Raw genomic sequence first — 22,428 nt, forward strand, 5'->3', positions numbered from 1 at the left:
TTTCTAATTGAACATAGCAGTAAAATCTATTTCAAGGAAGAAAAAGTTGATTCAATATTTAGCTCATTGCACCCAATAAGAAGGCAGAGATAACATCCTATTCCATTAGTAAATTCATCAATGAATAAAATTACACCAGCAAGTGTCTTTTTGTGAACAAAGCTCATACAACTTAAAACAAAATGTTAAACATGTTTATACTATTGTATATCTGAATAACTGTTTTATCTGTTTAGAATAAACACTGGTAGCCCTTCAGCATTATTTTAAGAAGTTCTATATACAGCAGACATAGGTAACAATGTAAGATAATAAACTTAAGGTAACAGGATATATATTAAGGTTCCATTTATAAATTCTTCATTATTATTCATTTAACTTTAAAGAATACTTGAATATAACCCACAAAATTATACTTAGGTGTATATCATGCTTTGACCATATCTACATATTGTGATACACTTTAGAATATCATTAATGTATTACTGATGCATCATATGACATGCTTTAAAATAAATTATCAGAGAAGTTTGCTTGGTGTGATAATCATAATAAATATTAACAAAATACTTATAAGTGGAACCTTAATCTCTTATACTACCAAATTAAGTAACAATTGTGTTGCCATCTTTTCAAAATCCCAGATCTGGATACTAGATGTCAAAGTGCTTTTTATAATAGTGGTGGGAAAGTTGTTTGGGCTTGTTTCACTCCACATGGCCATGTGATTACTTTTTTTTTTTTTTTTTTTTTTTTTAATTATTATGAAAGAACACAAGACATAATGGAAATGAAAAAACTGGAAATCATTTCATGAAAGTCAGGCAGCGGTGACAGCTTTGGAATCTTAAATGAATCACTCTTCCCTTTCACACGGGAGTTTCCAGTTCAGTTCTCTTTGGCCTGAATGAACATTCTGATACTAGGCAATGCTTTAGGTTGCCAATCTGACATTTCTAACAACTATAATTTTAACGGGAGTTATTAAGAGCATCCTCATCACCTAAAGGACATCTCAAATCAAGAAATCTTCACAATTAACCTTCACTTTATACTCCAAAAACTTCTTCATTGTTAATATAGACACTATTCACGTGGTCACCTGTTACTTTACTACCCAGAGGTTCTGTTAGTGAAGTCCAGCCCTGATCAAAAGAAGAAAGCATCAACCATATACCTATAAAGTTATTCAAACACTGCTTTTCCTCATTTAAAGAAGATGACTGATAATTATCATCTCCCCTTTTTCTTTCCCATATATATATATAAATACACATTTTCATATCTTACTCCTTTAGATAATACAAGCAAACATGTTCTGCTAAGTTGTCACTCTAGAAAAGCGTTCTGAAGTATCAATCTGCTTTTGCTTCTGTGGTGGGTCAGATGCTCACATTTAGGTTTCATTAGTCCTGGCTGTGAGAAGGCACTTGGGTGGAGGGATGGCTGAGGCATTCCTGGCAGCAGGGAGCATTCCTGGTCACTGGAGCATGTGGACAGAGGACAAGGAAGGAGGTACACAAATAAAAAATAAAAAAAAGGGAGTACCAGGATGTACTGAGGTGTCTAGGTTGCATAGCATTTACAGTACTTTGCTGGTAATGCAGCAACCATTGCTCAAGCATCTGAAAGAAACAGAAAAAGGTATTAATTGTTGTATTACTGGTTTAGAATTAGTCAGAAAGGAGGAGAGATCCATCATGGTACAGTATAAGGATTGCAGCACAAAGTTTCCCATTTTGCATTATCCTATGAACATGATAACATTTACATAAAAATAGGTAGTCATCTATATATGTAGATAGAGATGCACTTGTTTGTGTACATGCATCTACCTCTGTGAATAATAATAATAAAAAAAATCACGTAAGAAAGCCTGGGAAAACATTTTCCATGTTTCAAAACATTTTTGAACAGGCAAGATACAGAGACATGCTCATTAATGCCTACTCTCTCTTTCCCTCTTGGAAAGAGGAGTGATCCAGAAGCAGCACCCTGCCCGCAGGACACACTGAAATAGCCTACAAAGGAAAGTGGATATGCAAAGAAAATTATAAGCGTGTATCCCACTCAGAGATTTATCTTATTTTTTTTTCCAGGTGGGCAATATTAAACATCTGGGTTTTATTATTCAAATTGAGATTACTACAGAGGCAAAGGGCATCCATGGTATTTCAACAAACAGGTTCATGACAGGCTGTAAGATTACAGATTGTTTTCAGTTAAAGGAGGATATTCTTCATTTCCATATTATGTGCTTGTTCCATAGGATATCAAAGGCATCAGCATTTTCCAGATATTTTCTATAACTAACCTCTGCATTCATATTTGAGGTCAGAGAAATAGACCATCTCTTGAGAGAAGACAAAAAGACCTAATCGTCCGCCAGCAAAGGTTGTATCATAGATTGGTCCAGAATCCACCATGACTTGCTTCCCTTCATACACTAGAACTCTGTAAAAAAAAAAAATAAAAAAAAAAAATTAAACTAAGAAAATGATGGAGTGTCCATTGCTAAAGGATAGTAATAGCTTCCAAGAATTAAATCAGAATTAATTTTAGCTAGTCACCAGATAACTACTTCACTGTAAGGATCACTTCTCATCTCTATCTCATGACCACATGGCTGGCAGCCACAATACATTAATCAGAAGTATTGGAGCTGTTCTGTAAGTAATTTTATGCACACCATCTGCAAGAGATTTCCCAGTTCTTCATTTAGAACAGTTCATACCAGGAGACATGAGTATGTATTCATTGATAAGCCTCTATCCCTGTGAACTCAGAGGTTAAAACAAAGTTGTCTTTACAGCTATGTGAATGACTGATTTATTTACCTCTTGGTGCAAAGGCCAAAGTCACAAATTGGAAGAACCATCCCTTTAGAGTCAAAGAAACATTAACTGGAGCCATGCTTAATTTTTATTTCAGACATCTTAAGCCTTTAATGAAAGCTGGAAGAATTTGGACAGAAACAGCTGAATTCATGAACTGGAAAAGGAAGATTTATTTTTTTCTTGAGCATCTGAGACACCCACCCAAGAGCTAAAAGAACTCTTCATTTTCCTTTTCTACCAGATAGGTTGTAGTTCCTCTATCTTAGACTTTCTACTTCGCACCTAGAATAAATGCCTTTTGTTCTGCACCTGCAAACAAGTCTGCATGTCATTTGCTTCTCCAGCAAGAGAACCCGGGGAAGCCCTGCAGCATAATGAAACCACTGAACCCACTTTATTTCCTATTAAAAAATGCCCTAAGTAATGAAGGAATCTAATGCTCCAGATCACAGAATTCTTCATGCTAGACTAATCTAGTGGGATACCATTTGAAATATATTTTGTCTGACTCTAAGTAGATTCTACAAAAAAGGACACAGGCAACAGCAACATGAATGAAAAAAAAAAAAAAAAAAAAAAACAAGTTTCTCTTTTACCTGTATCAGTATATATACTGCAGCATGAAGACTTAGATGAAGAAATATTTTTCCTGAAAACTGGATAAAATAGACTAACTAAATTTGTCTACATTTCAACATCCCTACTCATACTAAACACAAAGTAACAAGACCTCAAAAGATCGGGCTACCTCATTGAAAAACACACTTTATAGTTACAGTACTTAGTTCAAGATAAAATTGAGACAGTCAATGTTCATTCCTTGAATGTTCATAATATCAAATATTAGTGAACTAATATGCCATAACTAATATGCCATAGCTCCTTGTTATGTGCATTGCAGATGTGCTTATGGCTACTTCTTCACTACTGGAGACAGGATGCTGAAATAGACAGAAGGTTGGCCTACTTCCCTGTGGCAATTCTGATGTTTCTAATTAATTTCATTCTTTCAAATTCCAGAAGCTGGGAAGGAATCTCATGTTCTAACCTTGCTTTGAGTTTTTCTTAGGAAGTTTCCATTCCTTTGCAATAGAGCCATTGAGAGAGATTTTTAATTTATTTTTTTTAAATTTAAGAATGTTTAGCTGATGTAAATACCCACTAATTGAACACATCTGAAAGGGAAAATAAGTTAACAAAACAGTTCCCTAAATATTGAAACAAACTGTCATGTAAGCATCATCATTATCAGAGCTAGTGCAGAACTTGAAAAAATAGCTGTTACATCGGAGACCAAAGTTATGCTATTAAAAAATAGAGGCACAGAAATATTTCTTACTTTATTAGTCCTGTTTTAGGCCTATGAATCAAATGCCACCTGTATGCAGTATAATCTTTCCAGCCAATATTCTTAGGATCGTGCCATAATGTGCGCACCTACATTAGGAACACAAATGCTGTATTAGAAACACTGTGCTTCAGCAACTATGCACCCACTACAGTGACAATATACAGCCACAGATTATTTTCGACAGAGAACGAAACCAAAAACAGTATTTAACTGTGTTATGTTATGACCAGCATACTTCTTCAATTTATTCTTCTTTATCAAGAGTAATGAAAGTTCACTTCTTTAACTATGTAGTCTCGTCCCTGTTTGCACATAGACATCCACACTGTAAGATCTGATGTTGCTTTTCCTATCCAAATGACTCCTCTGATTAAAAGGGGCCACAGCTTCACAGTTACTGCCTTGAGATTATTCCTTGAAAACTCTCACACTTGGCCAAGGCCTCATTCCTCCAAGAACTCCAAACTGTGAAATTTCTATTCATGTGCAAAGCTCCATTAGCTTCATTTCCAAAAGGCACAAGATTCTCCTGTGGCTGGGCCCTCCTTGGAACAGCAGTAATTTTTCTTTTCTTGCTTTTTTTTTTTTTTTTTTTTTTTTTGTTCTCACTGGTTGCTGAAGCATAAACCCAGCTTAATTTAAACAAGCTGGAATGTTGAAGGATCAAGTGCCAATACCAAGGTCACAAAGGATTTGTGGAGAACTGAGATCTTTTACTCATTTTAGGATCACACCACACCCTCCCTTTTACACATGCAATTTTTTCCATTCATAATTTTTATATGTGTAATGTTCTCTTTGAAACAAGGCAAGCGCTATTACATGTGAACTGAAAAACAAATCTGTTTTTTTTTTGTTTGTTTGTTTCTTTGTTTGTTTGGGTTTTTTTTTTTTGCAACAATTGAGGTGTTAAATGATTCATCATGCACCACAGTGCTGAAGTTTTAAATCTCTCACCTGTCCGGGGGTGTTTCCTGTATGCCAAAGAGCATTTCTCAAGTGTTCACCAGTACCAGTTGTTGAATTCACTACCTTGAGCGACACACCAGAATAGCCATAAGCCCTTGTGGGTTTGTCCTCCCAGTATGTCTGAGTGACTTGCTTCCACATTAGAACATAAAACCGACTGCTGGACTGGTAGCCAAAAACAAAGCCAGCATAGTCATCATCACGGTCTGTGTTAACATAGAATGTGCCACTGAAGTCAACAGAGCTGAACTCATCATAACCTGGGAGAAGACACAATACAAGAATCATTGAGTTACAACGCTGGGTCTGGTTACCAACACTTTGGAGTCCTAGCTTTGATTCCGACTTTTGCTTTTTCTGTTTCTAGTCTCTAAGAAAGGAGTAATTTCACTTGCTTATCTACCCTATGGAGACTCTAGAGAAAAATAAGTAATTTACCAGAAGTGGTTAAGGCAGCAGGTACTACGCTTATGTCAAGTTCTTCAACTGGATATTTCACCTGTGTTACAGTCAGTGACAAGCTGAATGGTTAACAAAACCAAACAGCACTGAGCTGTTCTTAATTTGGATGTATAAACCTCAAGTTTCAGTCCCAACCTTGGAATACTAAAATATATGATCATTTTTATTATTATCTTCTTGATCAATAGATCACTGCTTTCTTCCTCAAAGATGCTGGCTTACTGATCTGATAATCTGATACTCACCTACAGCTATTCCAGGATCAGAGTTGGCAGTCTGCACCAGTTCCTTGCCTTGGTGGCGAATAACCCAGTTGGGATCAATCTGAGCTGTTCCCTTGGGGTCCAGAGGGACCATTTGGAACTTTCTGAAATCAGTTTCACTAATGGCATTATTTTCAGGACATACATCAAAAATATCCGGAACATTGTCATTGTCAAAGTCATCTTTGCAAATATCACCTCTGCCATCACCTGTAAGTAAAAGCAATAAGGAAATGCAATTGTTAGCAATTTAACCACACTATCTACTGCCCTGGTACTAATGGAAGAAATTTATGATGCATATGAGTGTATCGTTTTCTCGTTCTTCAAAGAATGCTTTACACAGAGTTTCATTCTCTAGAAGTTCATTTCAAATGAACATTTGATATGTTGCTGGTAATGACTGGAGTAAGTCATCAACCTGGATCCAGGCCAAAATTCCTTCTAATAAACACATCCCATCAGTGGTTCATGACAGTGATCAATCTGGATGCTAGTCTATATACAGTGCTTCAGAATCAGCAATGGGAAACTTGGAAGTTTCCTATGCTGATATAATTCACTAACACTTGTATTATATTTTCACTATGATCCAGTCCAAGATCATGCTCCATCTCTGGAGGCATTCAAGGACAGGTTGGACCGGGGCCATGGCAGCCTGATCTGGTGTCCTTGCCCATGGTAGGGAGGTTGGAACTGCATAGGCTTTAAGATCCCTTCCAACCCAAGCCATTCTGATTTTATGATCTGATGCAAGACCATATTTTAATATTATTTGAATTAATTTATGCTGCACATGCTAAAACATTTGTCCTACTACAAATTACTAAATCCCTATATAGTATCGAAGACTTTAAGACCTTCTAAATCTGTCTGAGGATTTGCACAGCAACAATCCACCCAGTGCATTTACAGTAATATATGTAAACACGTTTAGTTACTCTTTCACTTCTGAGTAGAACAATCTGTTTTAGATAAAAGATAGCACTTTAGGAAAATGCAAGAAAACAAGGAATTACTATGTACAGGAGGACTAGCCTTGGAGACTTTAAGTTGTCATATGAAATAGAAGAAGCTTTTTAGACGATCTAAAATGCATCCACGTAGTGCAGCTACAGTTACTACATTCAGTACTAAAATAAATACCTTCTTCCTTAATTTACACATGATATTGGTAGGAAATCAGTAGATGCATTTTGCCAGAAATAGCAAGTGATGAAGGAAGGCATAAAAAAAAATTCTCAGCAATGAAGCCACTGTCAACATATGTGACATACATATTACTTAAATAAAACAAGCACTTGAAGAATGACTTAGGAAAGCACAAAAACAAATTCAAAAATATCTGACTTTTACAGCAGAAACAACTGGATATTAAACTGGATACTATTCTAAACTGGAACTGCCAGCTAATTTATTTCTCTCTTCACAAGTCTGCGCATCTGCTTTTTAAAAGGTATTTGTGACTCCTTTAAGAAATTGGGAATTAACTTAATGGAAAATGGCAATGATCCAACCAATTAATTGTGGAGATACTAATAGATGCTACACAGTCAAATGAAAAGCTGCATTACTATGCCTAATGAGCACAGCATTTTTCAAGTAAAAGCTTTCAGAAAAAAAGTAGAACAAGAGTTAGGCTACAGCCAAAAAGGGTAGTTAGGGAAAGCTAAAGAGTTTAATAATTCAAAGACTTTCAGTAGTTCAGCTACATTGTAAAATAGTCCAACTTCTCACTCTGGCAATTGGCCCTAAAGAACACAGAATCCTGACCAGCTGTGTGTCCCTGCACCTGTTTATCTTAGCACTTAAAGAGAAAAAGTGAATTTCCAATTGTATTGCTCTTGCCAGTATCAAAGAGTTAATCAAAGAGTTCTTGAGTCATAGGATAATTTAATTATACACTGAATACCCTGCTGACAGCCATTTGGTACTGAGCTGTTGATGACAACGTTGACTATGTCAAGAAGAGTTAGAAAGCATTTGTTTACCCAGCCACATCCAACAGTTCTCTCAGAGGCCTCATCTTCAAATGATGTAGTTCACATCGTCAAGAGCATGGGAGCATATTTTGGCTTTATTTATCATTTTTCCAATATTTCTCTTGGGATTGCCACTGATGACAGTGATGAGCTGGCTAAATTGTTTAAAATTTACTCTTTTTGTAAATACTTACACCAAACACAATGCATACTCACTCAAAAGTTCCAGGTGACAGCTAAAACAAATTACGCCAATTTGGAGGTACCCTTATTTTGGAATATTTCTATAATTCCAGAAACTAGCAATCACAAAGATGTTTCTATTACCTGATTTGACTACAGGGTAAAGTGCTACTGCTGATACCAAACAAACCGGTTGTTTCTGACATCAGCAATTGTCTTACCAGAGAATCACTCAGGACACAGGATTTTGTCTTTCTAAATGTACATAAAACCGTATTATGTTGGTACCAAATTCTGCTTTCATTTTCACCAACATAAGTACACAGTGACTCCAGTAAATTGTATAATTCCGAACAGAAATTGCTCAAGTATTTATTTAAAGGCTAATTATTGGAGACCTACAACATTCGAGGTTTTCAAAGGATCAGATGCTTCATAAATGACATTTGTGACTGTAAAATGTCACTATTTCATTACTGAAATACCACCAAACACAAAGAAGGATTGTTGGAAAGTGCTGAGCAATGTTTTAGGGCAAGAACTGGAGAAGGGAAGAATTATGTATCTATTTCTTAAACAGTGACACATATACTACCAAAATATTTTTAAAGCTACTTACCTATAAAATGATTTTGAGAAAAGCACCTAAGAAATACATACTAGAAAAATAACTTAAAATCAATATTAATTTTTGAGTTAAACATTTAAGTAATAGACAGCTTTTGAAAAAAAAAAAAAAACAGCAGTAGACTGTATTTTTTCTATATTAATTTTCAGAAAACAGCTTGTTTTGAAAACAAAGGATATCATTCTTCCATTTCAGTTTTAATTTTAAATGTCTAAAGTTTCCAGGTTTTCCTCTTATATCTCATTTCAAGACTAAAATGAATACGAAAACGCTCAAAAAAAAATCGGACAGGTATTTACCTATAAATACACAAGTGTGTTCAAGATCCTCTCAAAAAGAGGTTGTCTAATTTGGCCCAGAGCTAGAGCAGTTCCATTCAAGTCTCAACTGACTGAACTGTCGTAAGTCGGTTCGTTCTCAAGAGACTTCATTTTCCTCAAAAATTACTACCTCAAAGACAGAACTGGATACTAAGGACTAAATTAAGTTGATGTAACATTGTTCTTACCATCAGAGTCCTCCTGCTCAGGGTTATATCTGAGGCGACAATTGTCCCTGTCATCTGGAATACCATCATTGTCATCATCAGGATCACAGGCATCCCCTTTACCATCTTTATCATGGTCAGCCTGGTTAGCATTGGGAATGTAAGGGCAGTTATCTTGGTTGTTCTGGTGGCCATCTTCATCAATGTCCTCATTGTTGTCACACTGGTCACCAACAAGGTCATTATCTGCATCAGTCTACCAAAAGAAGCAAGCAAGTTTGTGACTTTTGTTAAGCACATAAAATACCAATTTCTACCAATTTCCTTTCCTGGTCCTTTTGTTTTGGGCAGAGAATCCACAGGAATAAGAACCATTTTATATCACTCAATTTCCAAATCTATAGCCACACACTAATAACTTAAAATTGTACCATACAAGAACCCTGTGGTTTATAGGTGCGAGTAAAGCAAGGCGTGTTCTACCCCAGAGCCTCTCCAGCCCCAGTAGCTTTGTCTTGGATTTCTATATCTGAAAGTGCATCTTTAAACACTTTAAATCAATGTTATTTACTGTGGTAAGAGCAGACGTGAAGATATTGGGTGCATGTATGCAGCACACTTCCTTCAGTCTACCTGTACTATGAAATAGCAAGAGAAATAGCTTCAGCTATTTCCTCAGATATTTTTCTTCTTTTCTTTGTCCTTGTTCTGACCTCATCATTACTTAAGCGGTACCTAACATTTACCTGGTCTGGATTATGCATTAGCGGACAGTTATCACACTGATCACCAACTCCATCACCATCTGTATCACTCTGGTCTGTATTATAAACGTAAGGACAATTATCTCTTTCATTAAAGATGTCTGTGGGGAAAAAAAAAATAAATAAAGAAATCAAAATGGTATGACGTCCAGCACAAATAAGTCATAGACTCTACAGTCATCAGTAAAAAATAACACTCTTACAGAATTCATAGACTCTCTCATTGCTACAAGGTAATTCCTGCATCACGAAACAGTGAAGAGACTGATATTAAAAAAACAAAGATGCATCAATATAACTTTTCTTTTTATGGTAAATACTCCTATATGCATTTTTTCCAGCATATTTCACTAATGGAAGGGCTAAAACTTATGACTCTAGCTCTTTCTCATAGATTCTACATTCCTTGAACAAACAGCTGAAGAGGTGGGGTACTTTTTAATTAATTTGATTTGTATTTCCTTTGTGAACACTATAAGGAATGGCAAAGAATGCATAGTTATATCATGGTGGAATGTCTGAATAGTTTTGTACAGAAACAACTGCATTAGCATCCAGCTGCCTCAGCACTGAATTATTTCGTTTTACCAGAACACATGCATAATTTATTGTACTGCATGCCAAATTTTCAATAGAAAATGTTCCCTCAGGAAACCTAATTATACAATGGACAAAATCAAGATATATGGGCCTATCTGTCCAAAAAGGACACAAGGACATTCTCCTACACTAATATTCCCTGGATATTTCTGTAGTCTTTAAGCCAATAGCATACAGTTGCATTCTTTTTACCAAGCAGATATGCAGAAGTCCCATGAGCAGTACTACTAAGAACCTGATGATATGAAGGATGAAAGGAGTCAAAACATTTAGAAGATCAGTTCAGCCAAGCAGCCAAACGTTTCTATGTTTGCTGAAGGAAATCCAAAACCAGATTTCTTCAACTTATAATATTTGTGGTATTTTTTAATTTATGAGAATCCGTAAGGATACTGATTTTAAAAGAATATTTAAATAATTTTCCTGTCCTTATTCTGTTGGAATCTGGTTCACATAGACATGTACTTGTACATGAATTAAACACCTTTAGTAAAATTACCAGGCAAAACAAATTGCATATTTGGATTCCTATGGATTTTGCAATGTTTCCATAAAGAAAAGCAGATTAATTTTTTACAGATATTGTCTTAACTGGGTGGATATTCAAGTCTTTTCTCCCTCCCTAAAATGTCAAAAGGAGAAAGGTCAACAAAACTTTTATATTAGACCCAGATTACTTCGGATTACAGATGAAGAAAAGACTTTCTTTTTAAGATTATGTTGACAGAAGACTTGCTGTGATTTATTCTTCAATAGTATTCACTATATTCAATAGTATTCACTGTATTCATTTAGGGACATTATACTAACACATGACAAAGGAACCTTAGTTTTCTCTGGCATTTTTGAGCAGTTAGACTTGATTTTATTTCACATAGTAAAGCAGGCAGCTTGTCTCAATGCCCACAAATCAAAGCGTACTCATAGCACATAACTTAATTCTCAAAACCGAAAACATACCATCTCCATCAATATCCACAGCACATGAGTCACCCTCCCCATTATTATCTGTGTCAATCTGTGCAGGGTTGTGCACATAAGGGCAATTATCACAGCGGTCACCAACTTCATCTTTGTCATAGTCAAACTGACGAGGATTGAACAGAAGAGGGCAATTGTCCTAGAGAGAAGAAATAAAACATTTAAGAACATAAATCACAATTTGAATTGAGGTCACATGAGCATTTGGTGGTAAATCTTCCTATTCATCTTGGACAGATGAATCAAGACACAAATATGTGATTTTTCCACTGGACAAACTGTAACTAAGCTGAAAATCATAGTGCTAATGGGATGGTTTCTGGACAGCCAGGCTTACTGTGTGTTTTGTGTTTTTATACAAGGCATGCTAAATGCATACTGTATATCACTAGAAGAGAAACACATTTTAAATTGGATCTGTACTCCATAATTTCAATGAAAATATCTCACTGGTACATGCAATTTTTTCAAAAGCAGGATGTGCTGTAGAATCAGTCCAACGGCAGCAGCATTTTTCTTTGGAAAAAACAAGAATTAATACTCTGACTTTTTTGGAGCAATCTAGTATCAATATTCTGTCTGAAATCAAATGTTTTGATTTTTAATTTTAAACAAGAATTGATTTTTGTGGGTATATTGCATACGATAAAGTATAAAAGATGCTAAAAAGCAAAATTTAAATGAAATACTCTTTGATCCAAAATATTTTTCCCTAGAGCCACTCCTTTTAGTGGAACTTTTAAAATTACATCTCAGTTCAACCCCTATGCTGGAAGTCTGGTACAATAAGATTTCTTATGCTTCATGCATCTTCAAACTACAAATGGTCTTCTGCACAGCCCTGAGGAAGTATTCTGTGTAGAAGTAAAGGATCACCAAGCCAAATCAAAGCAGTGGAATTGAGAAGATCAAAATTGTGGAATCTAAAGGGAGTAATTTGAAAATATCTTTAGACTACTTTTCCTCTGTGAAAGCAAGAAACAACAACCTTTACCAGGAAACTATTTTTTAGATCAACATTTCAGATTCCTCAGACACACATTTTATACACTGAAAGAGATGATAGAGGACAAATACAAATTTTATACTGCGCATAAAACTGAACTAGTAGTTACAGTCTAGCTCAGAGCATCTAGGCTTCTTGTGAAGGTAACCGAAAACAACTATAATTTTTTAATACCAGTTCATGCATCTTAACCTAAACATATTCAGAAAAAGCACAATGAAAGATACTCCCTGTCCATTTGCTTAATGTAAAGGAATAAGAGGTTTAACCACCTGTCTTTCAGTTAACACAACTATACAGATTTCAATCTTGTGGGCATACTTAAAAGATGAAAGCATGAACAAGGCTTATTACTTTCCTCTTGTCACTTCTCTTTTATGCTCTCTATGTTTATAGTTACATTACTTACTATAACTTGTTTCCACCATATATCAGGTATCTATCAGCTTTTAAAATAAATAGAGCTATCATTCCTCATCACAAAATAAAGAGTTTAATTAAGTTGTTTTCATGTACACAACTGAACTCAGAGCCAGTACAGAGAACTTAGCTCAGCCTCAGGCTCCCTGGGTTGTTTTGCTCTTCCCAGTGTTACATCTCATTTGATGCAACAACTTTACTCTGCAGCAGGTATCATTCAAGGAAAGTAGCGCAGAGTAACTTAGCTGAAGCACTGAACAATAAACAAGTCATCACTTGTAATTAGAAACGGATGTTTATGTCAAAAGTACGGAGAACACAGAAACGCATCTTACTTTGTCATCTTCAACACCATCGTTGTCATCATCCTCATCACAGGCATCTCCTTTGCCATCTTTATCAAAGTCTTCTTGGCCAGAGTTAGGCAGGAGGGGGCAGTTATCCTGATCAAAAGAAATAACTGATCTTTACATTATGTCAGAATGACTTGCCTGGACAGAAGTGCAGATATGGTGCCACCACCACAGGCTAGAAAGCAAACAGTCATCCACAAATACTTTTTAAAGGATCTGTGTTTGTTGCCAAAGATAGTAGTAAATTTGCTGCCTTCATATTGTACAGTAAGTGAAATGCATCTGCAAATCATTCTGTTTCCCAGCTCTCCTTCTGTAAAAGGGATGTTCCCAGTAAATTTTAGATGAAAATCTCTAGCAAAGAACAAACACACCACACGCACACACGATCACTTACATCAACTTTTTATAGACAGCTGGTGATGTATGTTTGAAGATTACATATAAAATGAACAGGATTTTTTGCCAGAAAAATACACAAGCCAGGAGATGATCTTCAGAAACAGCTGTTCATATGGAAAGTTACTGGAATGAAGAAGTACGGAGCAATAAGGAGAACACTGTAACAAAGGGTTTTAGAAAACGGGCCTTTCAACTGTCCTAAAAAAGAACATCTTTGCTCTCTTGTACAGCCAGAGCTTTGAAAACAAAGTAAAATGTATTTATTTTGTACTGGAGCTTTGCAAAGAATTATTATTTTAAGTGAATAAAGCTGTATTTTTTAAAGTGTAATCTAAGATGTAAAACCTTAACAAGTATTTCCATGTTTATCTCAGACCAAAACAGAATTTGCCAACAGACTGCAGAAGTATTTTTTGTAATACATGAATATTCCAGTAATATTCCCTGTCCCTTTTTTTTTTTTTTTTTTTTTTTTTTTTTTTAAATCTCAGCAGTTCAAATAATGGAGACAATTCAAGGAAGAAAACTGTAACTGTTCATCGTAAGTATAAAAACCATAATGTAACTCCAACCTTTTCATGGCACGTTTTTATCAAATAGTTGTAGATGATGTAGTTGGCCTTGACTGTCCAACTCAGTACTGATTACTATCAATGCAGTAATATGAAATGATTTTCTATTTCTTTATGTATTTTTGGGAACAGTGAAAAAAATAAAAAATAAATAATTAAAAAAAAAAACAAAAACAGTCAAAGCTTCTTCAATTGCTTTCCATGTTTGCATCTACGTGTTTGTTCATCTGTACTCTCCATAGAATTGAGTCCAATTTCATACAAATTTAGTAGTAGCGCAAAGACCTCAAGGGTAGCCAGATCCCATAAGCTTTAAGAAAAAGTAGCTATGTAGAGGAAAGAGATCAAATCAGTGCACTCAAAAAGCCTCTTACTAGCTATTAAAAAGAAGACTTAGACACATCATGCTTCGCTTCAGGGAACTCAACCTACCAGAAACTAGGTTTCTTTGGTTCATCTGTTAATCAAGTTCTGTGTTGGTACAGTAACAACGGAAAAAAGATTAACTATCATATGAATGAGAAATAGATTTACATTAACAAATATTGCTAAGATTTTATTATTATTTACAACTATATGCTTTATGCATATAGATTTGCTTAGACAGTACGTAAATTTTCATACAACAACAACTCAAAGTAGCAGTAGTAGTTCTAACTGTTCAAAAAAAAAAAAAAAAAAAAAAAGAGAAGTAGGATATTTTGTAATGAATACAACAATCCGAAAATACCTAGAATTTTCAAGGTGTTTCACCCCCTAAATGTTTCTACTAGATCAACACACAAATTGAAGAAAACATGAATTAATCAATTAATCTTTGGAACAGGTTTTTCTGAATGGGTTCGGTATGTTGGGCTCTTAGTAAAAATTAATCATTTGTGTTACATCTGGAGTCAACATGCTGCAAATCTTGATGACAGGAACTAAGAATGAATACGTGAACTGCAATTGCTGAACTGGCTGCAAACACGATGAGCAGACATCAGTGAGGATGAGGACATTCAGTGTTTGAGTTCCATATTTCCTACTAAATCTCAAACTCCCTGTGCTAAAAAAGGCCAAATTCACAACTTCAGCTGGATTAATAGAGGTAAATTCTGACTCTCTTAAACCACCTGATTTCAAACTCTTGATTTGTATTCCCATTGTTAACAACCAAAAAAAAACCCAAACCACTCATTTTTGCACTTTTTCCACTTTTTTTTTTTTTTTTTTTTTTTTTAATTTAACATTATTGCACTTGTACTTCATAACAATTTAGAGATAGACTGCTTTAACTTAGAGGGAGAAACCAAAATGCTTCCATTCTGGGTGAAAAACAAACAAACAAAAAAACCCACAACAAATCTGAAATGCTAAGTCTCACCCTTGAAGCCATAAATGATTCAGTAAAATACTTGAGAACTTGCCTGGGTGAAAATATATAGGTAATCCACTGATGCAAGCATTTAATTCATAGGTATGTAAATCTAACCATTCACCTTCAGGTATAGCTTATTTTGTCCCAGTTACTTGATTTGCTACTTTTAAGAATGCATGCTCATCTGTGCTGTGCCTGCCTTTCAACCAACAATGAGGTGACCACTCAGAACTGAGTTGAATATATCTCAAATATTTGGTCTATGTTTACACCAGTGGACCTGGAACAACTTCCAGCCCAGTTTTGTTCAGCAGAGTAACTTCATCACAACGAGGCCTACAAATATATTCACCTTTTTTCAGGAATTCCTGCTAGAAGAAAAACCAAGCTAGGAAACCAAGAATAACAATATTTCAGATGAGCACAAAACCCAGTCCCAGGGAACATACCACGATAAGCAGCGTCTGCAAAACTTACATACAGCTGTTTTCAGGCTCCCTCATGCTTTCTCTATTTGTTTGCTTAGCAATCTTTCCTTTTTCAGTACTATGATTAGACAGCAAGGGCAGAGAACAGTCTAGAAAGGTCTAGAGCCAGCATGGCAGGTAGGTCACTTCCCTTAGAAGGGGTGAAAGCTGTAACTCCATATCTCTGAAAGGAGAGTGGCTGAACCTCCTGTTCTCCTCCACTGAGCTTTTGCAATTAAGAAAATTGTCTAGTTACTAATATTTGTTCATTTCTGTTTCCTATTGCCAAAATTTATCTCAGGCTCTGAATTTTTTCACAATCTAACTCTTTAAAAAGAAGGGTTAGTTCAAAGTAGTATTCAAAAGCATAGATCTTACTTGACTATCAGGATCTCATAACAAGCCTTGCAGATAGGATTTCCTACTCACCTGCACCAGAGATTGTTTAGTTCTAGCTAGCTGTGGCAGCTCCTATTCAGTACATTAACTCTACTCATAGGCCTTCTATGTATACTAAACAGGGAAAAACCCAACTCTGGATTTCAATTAAAAAAATCCCTTTTTGAATACAGTGTTAAGTGAATACACAATTTTCAGAATCTCCCACAAAGTAAGTACGCTATAACAGCCAAAACTGAAGTGTGATCACCACCAGCTTGATGCTGATAGCTATCATTCATAACTATTTAGAAGAAAAAAAAAAAAAAAAAGGGAAACTTCAGTTATGGTTTAACTTCAACACCTACCTTCACACAATGATATGTAGCATTAGCAGCACAGACCAAGTTATTATTCGGCCATCCATCCAAATCTGAATCCTCACCACAGATGCGTCCATCACCAGCATAACCTGTTCTACATTCACATTTGTACATAGGATCACTGAAATGGCCTAGATAGATGCACTCCGCAGATTTATGGCAGCTGTGTGTCTTGTCTTTGCACGGATTCTCAGGTTCACAGACCTGTAGCAAATAAAGCATACTCATTGACACGTAACAATTGCAGCCACCAGCTGTCTGCCTCAGTTTTGTCAAAAGCAGATCAGTCATTTGTTGCTCAAAACAGCAACTTTGTTTTTTATTACCAAGTCACATTGCTGTCAGTTCACATCTTCGGGCAATAAGTACAGTGAAAATAAGTAAAAGAAACATAGGAAAAATATGGCTATTATTCAAAAGAAACTGAAGTAGCCAGCATTTTCAGAACTCCATTCGCTTTTTTTCCATGGGTCATTGATGTCCACAAAGTAAACTATACTCACCTGTTTACTTTAGTAGTCCAGCTGTCGGTATGCAAGGACTACGTTTTTTTTTTTCTTGCATCAAACGTCAAGTTTAATGAGTTTTTAACATCCTCCTCAAGTAAGATTAGTTACCTTGCTTATTTTCTTTGGCAGGATCTGCGAATCTTATGCAGATGTTTTATGTTTAGTCTTCATACGTTGAACTAACCACAAGCTTACTCAGCAGCAGAGAGGGGGCATCCCATGGCATTTATTTTAATGTTTGTGTCCTATCTATCAAACCACAATCTTTAATATCACTTCTAATTTCTTCTATCCTTCCCCACTGATAGGTGTTGGCTGAATGGAATTTGGAATTCAGACCTATATCTGATGACATCCACATTAACAGTAATACTTTTCTCATGAAAGTAACGTGATTCTTCAATTCCTGATATCCTCAGTTGGTACATAACCCCAAGACAAAGCAGTGCAAAACAGCCAAATGCCCACTGTTGACATTTTATCGACAGTGGCAAATAAATAAATAAATAAAATTGGTATTTTGCCACACAAACAAAAAAGTAACCAGGAACAGGAGTGCAGGAGTTGTCTACTTCATGTTATCTTTGTTTTGCACACAAGTTTATCACTTTTTCATTCAGATAATTTTGGTGAGAATTACTCAGTTTCTGGGCCATGAGATTCTCTTCAACATCACTTACTTGCTTCTCTGTCTTGGCAACTTCCAGCCCTACTCCATAGGGCTGACTTCCTTTATAACGTGGAGGACATGGCAAGCAGTGGAAACCCGGATTCGTGTTCACACAGCGATGGACCTGATTCACCTTAAAGCAAACATCTGACACAGCTATACACTGGAGGAAAGGGAAGAAAGAAACCAATTAAATGCCCATGTAATTCCCAGATAATTAAATCTTCACAGCAGTTTCCATATGTTAATGAAAACAAAGTCAGTACCTCATCAAGATCTTCACAGACTGTGCCATTGCCAAGAAAACCTGCTGGACATGGCCCACATGACCAAGATCCATCTGGGTAACTGTTGCATTCTGCTCCAGGAAAGCAAGGATTTGACAAACAACCATCTGGAAAAGACACAAAAAAGAAGCATAAATTGAGTTAGGAAGAAAGGCACATAAGACCACCTAAGAAACAGCTATTCTCTATTTATTAGCTTAGATCACATCTGATACAGCCAATTCACAAGAAAAATCCCCCACAAATTAAAGTCATTAAATGCATTTGATATATTATTGATTTGCTATGAAAATACTGCAGATTGTTAAATTCATTTCAACGTGCAACAAACTTTCAGGATCTGACTGAAAAGTGCATCGTTGAAGCCAGCATCAAGAACATGTAAGATCCCACTGCACTAAACAGTACAAGAGAACATAAAGGTGCCCTCCTGTAACAAAGATTTAATTAGCAAATTTCTGTAGTTTTGTATTTCTGTAATCATTAATTCAAGATTTTTCCACTGTAGAAACAAAAGCAATGATAAGTAGACAAACTAAATAAGAAATGATTAAATACCAACCAATTGGGCAATCCCTCTTATTGCACATATCATGTTGCTTAGTATCTCCCACACACGGCTTTCCTCCATACTGTGGCTCTGGACTGTTACAGAGGCGAGACCTCTCACGGATTCCTCCTCCACAGGTAACAGTGCAAGCAGACCATGGAGACCAAGGACCCCATTGGCCATTCACTGGATTATGTGGAGATAGAATAAAGGAGAAGAGCATCACAGGCAATACACAGGGAACAACAATTAGTGCCAACGACAACATTCCTTTCTTCAGATCCCTGACTGAAGACAGTTTCTCACTACACACAGAGGAAGAAAGATGCTGACAAAGCCTTACACTGAGATAACAATATTTTAGAAAAAAAAACAAGCAAATAAAAAATACCCAACTGCTTTATAGGCATTTTTTGGCCAATAACACAAAACAGCACATAGCACCCACTGGCATGGTGCATTTCCACTTAAGCTGATCAGAACAAGTACAGTGGTTTCAAAACTCCATTCTAAGCTTTGATTTTGTACAGACAGCAGCACGTATCTACAGTACACAAACTTCTGCTGAGCCCTACCTGACCTCCAGACTTAACTATGCTTAATGAAGCATTTATATTTTTATTCTTATTTGGTAACTCATTCATCAGTTTATCTTCAGTGGTACTGCTTAACTCACTGTAAGTAATTTAACTGTACAATTCTTCTGCACAATTTATACTGGTACATTCCCACTGACTGTTATCATCATTTCAGGAAATTTCAAGAGTACAAACATCTTCAAATGAAAACATCTTTGTTCTTAGCACTTAAAAAAAAAAAAAAAAAAAAAAAAAAAAAAAAAAAAAAGCCAAGGGCAATGGTTTGTGTCCTTGAATAATCTTTGTCATGGTTGCTAACTTTGCAGGCACAAGTAGATAAAAAAAATACAAAAAAAAAAGCTATTTAATTAACACTGGATAAAAGCTTGGCATCAATTTCAAAGTTATATCCCTAGAGTAGAAATGAAAGAGACAAGGGAGTGAAGAAATATAAACAAAGTGAGGAAAAAATATATATATTTAAACTCCTAGGAAAGAGAACGAGTGGAATGAAAACTAATCTCTTTAGAGATTACTACATGTAGGTGAGGAACAAAAGTATGATAGTATGAAAAAAAAAAAAGTGTGTTGCATATGTATAAACCATATCTATGCATACATTCAAAGTAGTCTGGCTACTGGGGGATTATGTATTTTCCTAATATGTACTGCCAGCCTCATTGCTGATAGAAAGTATTTCTGCTGTGCAACAATAAAAGTACTGAACTATAAATAGGTAATTTTTCACTCTGTTAATGCTTAATGCCTAATCATAACCTGGGAGGTTTATAGAACCTCAAACTGCATTGTTACATTCATTCTAAAAACATCATTAGACAGATTAGCAACAGTAACTACGTGCGAACTAAGACATGGAGATCAGCTGTGAATATTAGGAGACTACACAGCAACAGTTGATCTGCAACAGGATCTCCTGATTCCTCCATAACCTCTGTAGCCACTAACTGCTGAACCAGATACTAAATCTCAAAACTTAGAGCAAATAAATGTCGTTTCAACCTCTAAGCTGTAATTTATGTTTTCCGTCATAGAAATTCATTGTAATTTAGAGTTGTATAAAATGAAGAAGTTCAAATGGAACGCTATTTTGTCACTTGGATTTAAGGCCACAGACTTACCTGGGCATGGGGCCTTCTCACATTTCTCTGTTTCACGCCCATTTCCAACACAGTTTTTCCCACCCATCTGGGGAATAGGGGAATTGCAGAGGCGGATGCGGGTGATATTTCCTACTCCACAGGTGACTGAACACGAGGACCAGGGAGACCAGTGACTCCAACCGCCATCTTGACGTACTGCCAGAGAAAAGAGCAAAATTCAAGGAAATACCCCACCTGCTGTAGTAATACAATTCCACCTGTAAACTTAAATCTTCCAATCAGTCTTACACCACATGTGATACACATTTACTTTCCTACTACTATCTCTTACAAATCCCAGCATTTCACCTTGGTCATTCAAGTGCAGCTTTCTTAAGAATCTCAATGACCAGTAGAGCACTAAAATGTTAGACATTTTACATAAAAATAAACTTGTTCCAATTGAACAAATATTTATTTAAAATGCACATTTGGACAACTAGCAGCTTCAGCAACAACCTTAGGCAATCACATAGCTTGCATACAGCAGTTACCTGCAACAATATGAGCTAAAGCTCTGGGTAAAGATTGTGATTTTTCTACGTGCCTTATATACAAAAGCAGTTTCATACTTTCCAGAAGCCCTCTATGATTACTCAATTCCTAAACTCTACTCAGCTACTGAAACAGGCCAATAATCGTGAATGAACAGCAGAAGATATCTATGTTCTCACATATCACAAATATGAACCATTTTCTTTATGCTGACCTCAAACAAGAAAGTCCAGTTTGTAATGTGAAAGAAAAGATGACCTACTATCGTTCTATTCAAAAGAGTGCCCAGAATTCAGACAGAAATTAAACTGACAGTAAATAGAAGAATATTGAAAGGGGAGACACAACAAAGAACGTAATGAGAGTTATGCATATACTTAGTGACTAGCAAGTGTTTACAGAAAACTTACGATAAGTTTATTTTTGCTTTGAGAAATGAAAAGAAACTTTTAAGAAAGGGAGAAATTTATTACTTACTGCGATGGTCACATTTCTTGAAGCTACACATCCTTGTCTGAATGTGTGGGCCTGTACAAGCACTCCTGGTAACATCACAAGACCTTCCTCTCATTTGAGTCCCAGAGCCACAGGTAACTGAGCACTTTGTCCAGTCTGACCAGGGTGACCAGCCTTCCTCACTATCATCAGCTTCAAAGTAAAAGGTACAAAAAGTGTTTAGCATTGAAAATTGCTTCTACTACCCTACTTGGAAAATTTTTACTTCTCCTTTTGTGTATTATATATGCTTTGTCCTCTAGATCTCTTTCTAATTTTGCTTTCCTGGGTTGTCACTAAAGTTAGGTTGAAGGTAGTAAGAGGTTAGCCCAGATTAATGCTATGTATTTCTGGAATTCCCATCCATGCAATGTAACTGCAAAAGGCACAAACCTCTGGAGGAAGAAGGATATTTTATCCTAGAATGCATTGAGACAAACACTCAATTCTCACCTGCCTTTAACTTTAGCAAATAGGTCAGTATGAGATATGGCATTGGGTCTAAACAAAACATTAGCACAAAAACCATCATAAGCACACTGTAAGAACATGCTCTCTCCTCTAACCAAGTAAAAAAACTGAGTATATTGCTATTGTACTGTTACTTAAAACATCTAATCAAACAAAACAGTAAAGCTGTTCTCTTCTGTAACAGATCCGTCCAACTAAGGAGAAAAAGATATTGAACTGACACTGAAGTCACGCAATTAAATCACTGAAACTAGCATTACTCCATAGTCCACAGCCTACAATTCTGTTTTAAACAAACCTTGTCAATTGGTTTCACATAAGTAAAGCAAGCAAAAAGACACCCTAATCTATGTTAGTCTGTTCAA

The 22,428-nt window shown here is 35.9% G+C and overlaps 1 protein-coding gene across 1 annotated transcript in view; it reads right to left on the reverse strand.

Moving 5' to 3' along the window:
* Positions 1–732: 732 nt before the first annotated feature.
* Positions 733–22,428, reverse strand: part of THBS2 (thrombospondin 2) — a 32,354-nt gene continuing 10,658 nt past the window's right edge. The window contains exons 8-22 of the mRNA XM_048936786.1: positions 21,575–21,745; positions 20,582–20,758; positions 18,877–19,050; positions 18,294–18,421; positions 18,038–18,190; positions 16,834–17,052; positions 13,269–13,376; positions 11,487–11,646; positions 9,909–10,027; positions 9,184–9,418; positions 5,865–6,092; positions 5,146–5,417; positions 4,177–4,274; positions 2,315–2,454; positions 733–1,625 (exon numbers count right to left, since the gene is read on the reverse strand). Coding sequence (XP_048792743.1) covers positions 1,618–1,625; positions 2,315–2,454; positions 4,177–4,274; positions 5,146–5,417; positions 5,865–6,092; positions 9,184–9,418; positions 9,909–10,027; positions 11,487–11,646; positions 13,269–13,376; positions 16,834–17,052; positions 18,038–18,190; positions 18,294–18,421; positions 18,877–19,050; positions 20,582–20,758; positions 21,575–21,745 — 2,390 coding nt within the window. The 3' untranslated portion in view covers positions 733–1,617. The remainder of the gene's footprint in view (positions 1,626–2,314; positions 2,455–4,176; positions 4,275–5,145; positions 5,418–5,864; positions 6,093–9,183; positions 9,419–9,908; positions 10,028–11,486; positions 11,647–13,268; positions 13,377–16,833; positions 17,053–18,037; positions 18,191–18,293; positions 18,422–18,876; positions 19,051–20,581; positions 20,759–21,574; positions 21,746–22,428) is intronic.

This window comes from Lagopus muta, chromosome 2, assembly GCF_023343835.1.
Source record: "Lagopus muta isolate bLagMut1 chromosome 2, bLagMut1 primary, whole genome shotgun sequence".
Lineage (NCBI taxonomy): Eukaryota > Metazoa > Chordata > Aves > Galliformes > Phasianidae > Lagopus > Lagopus muta.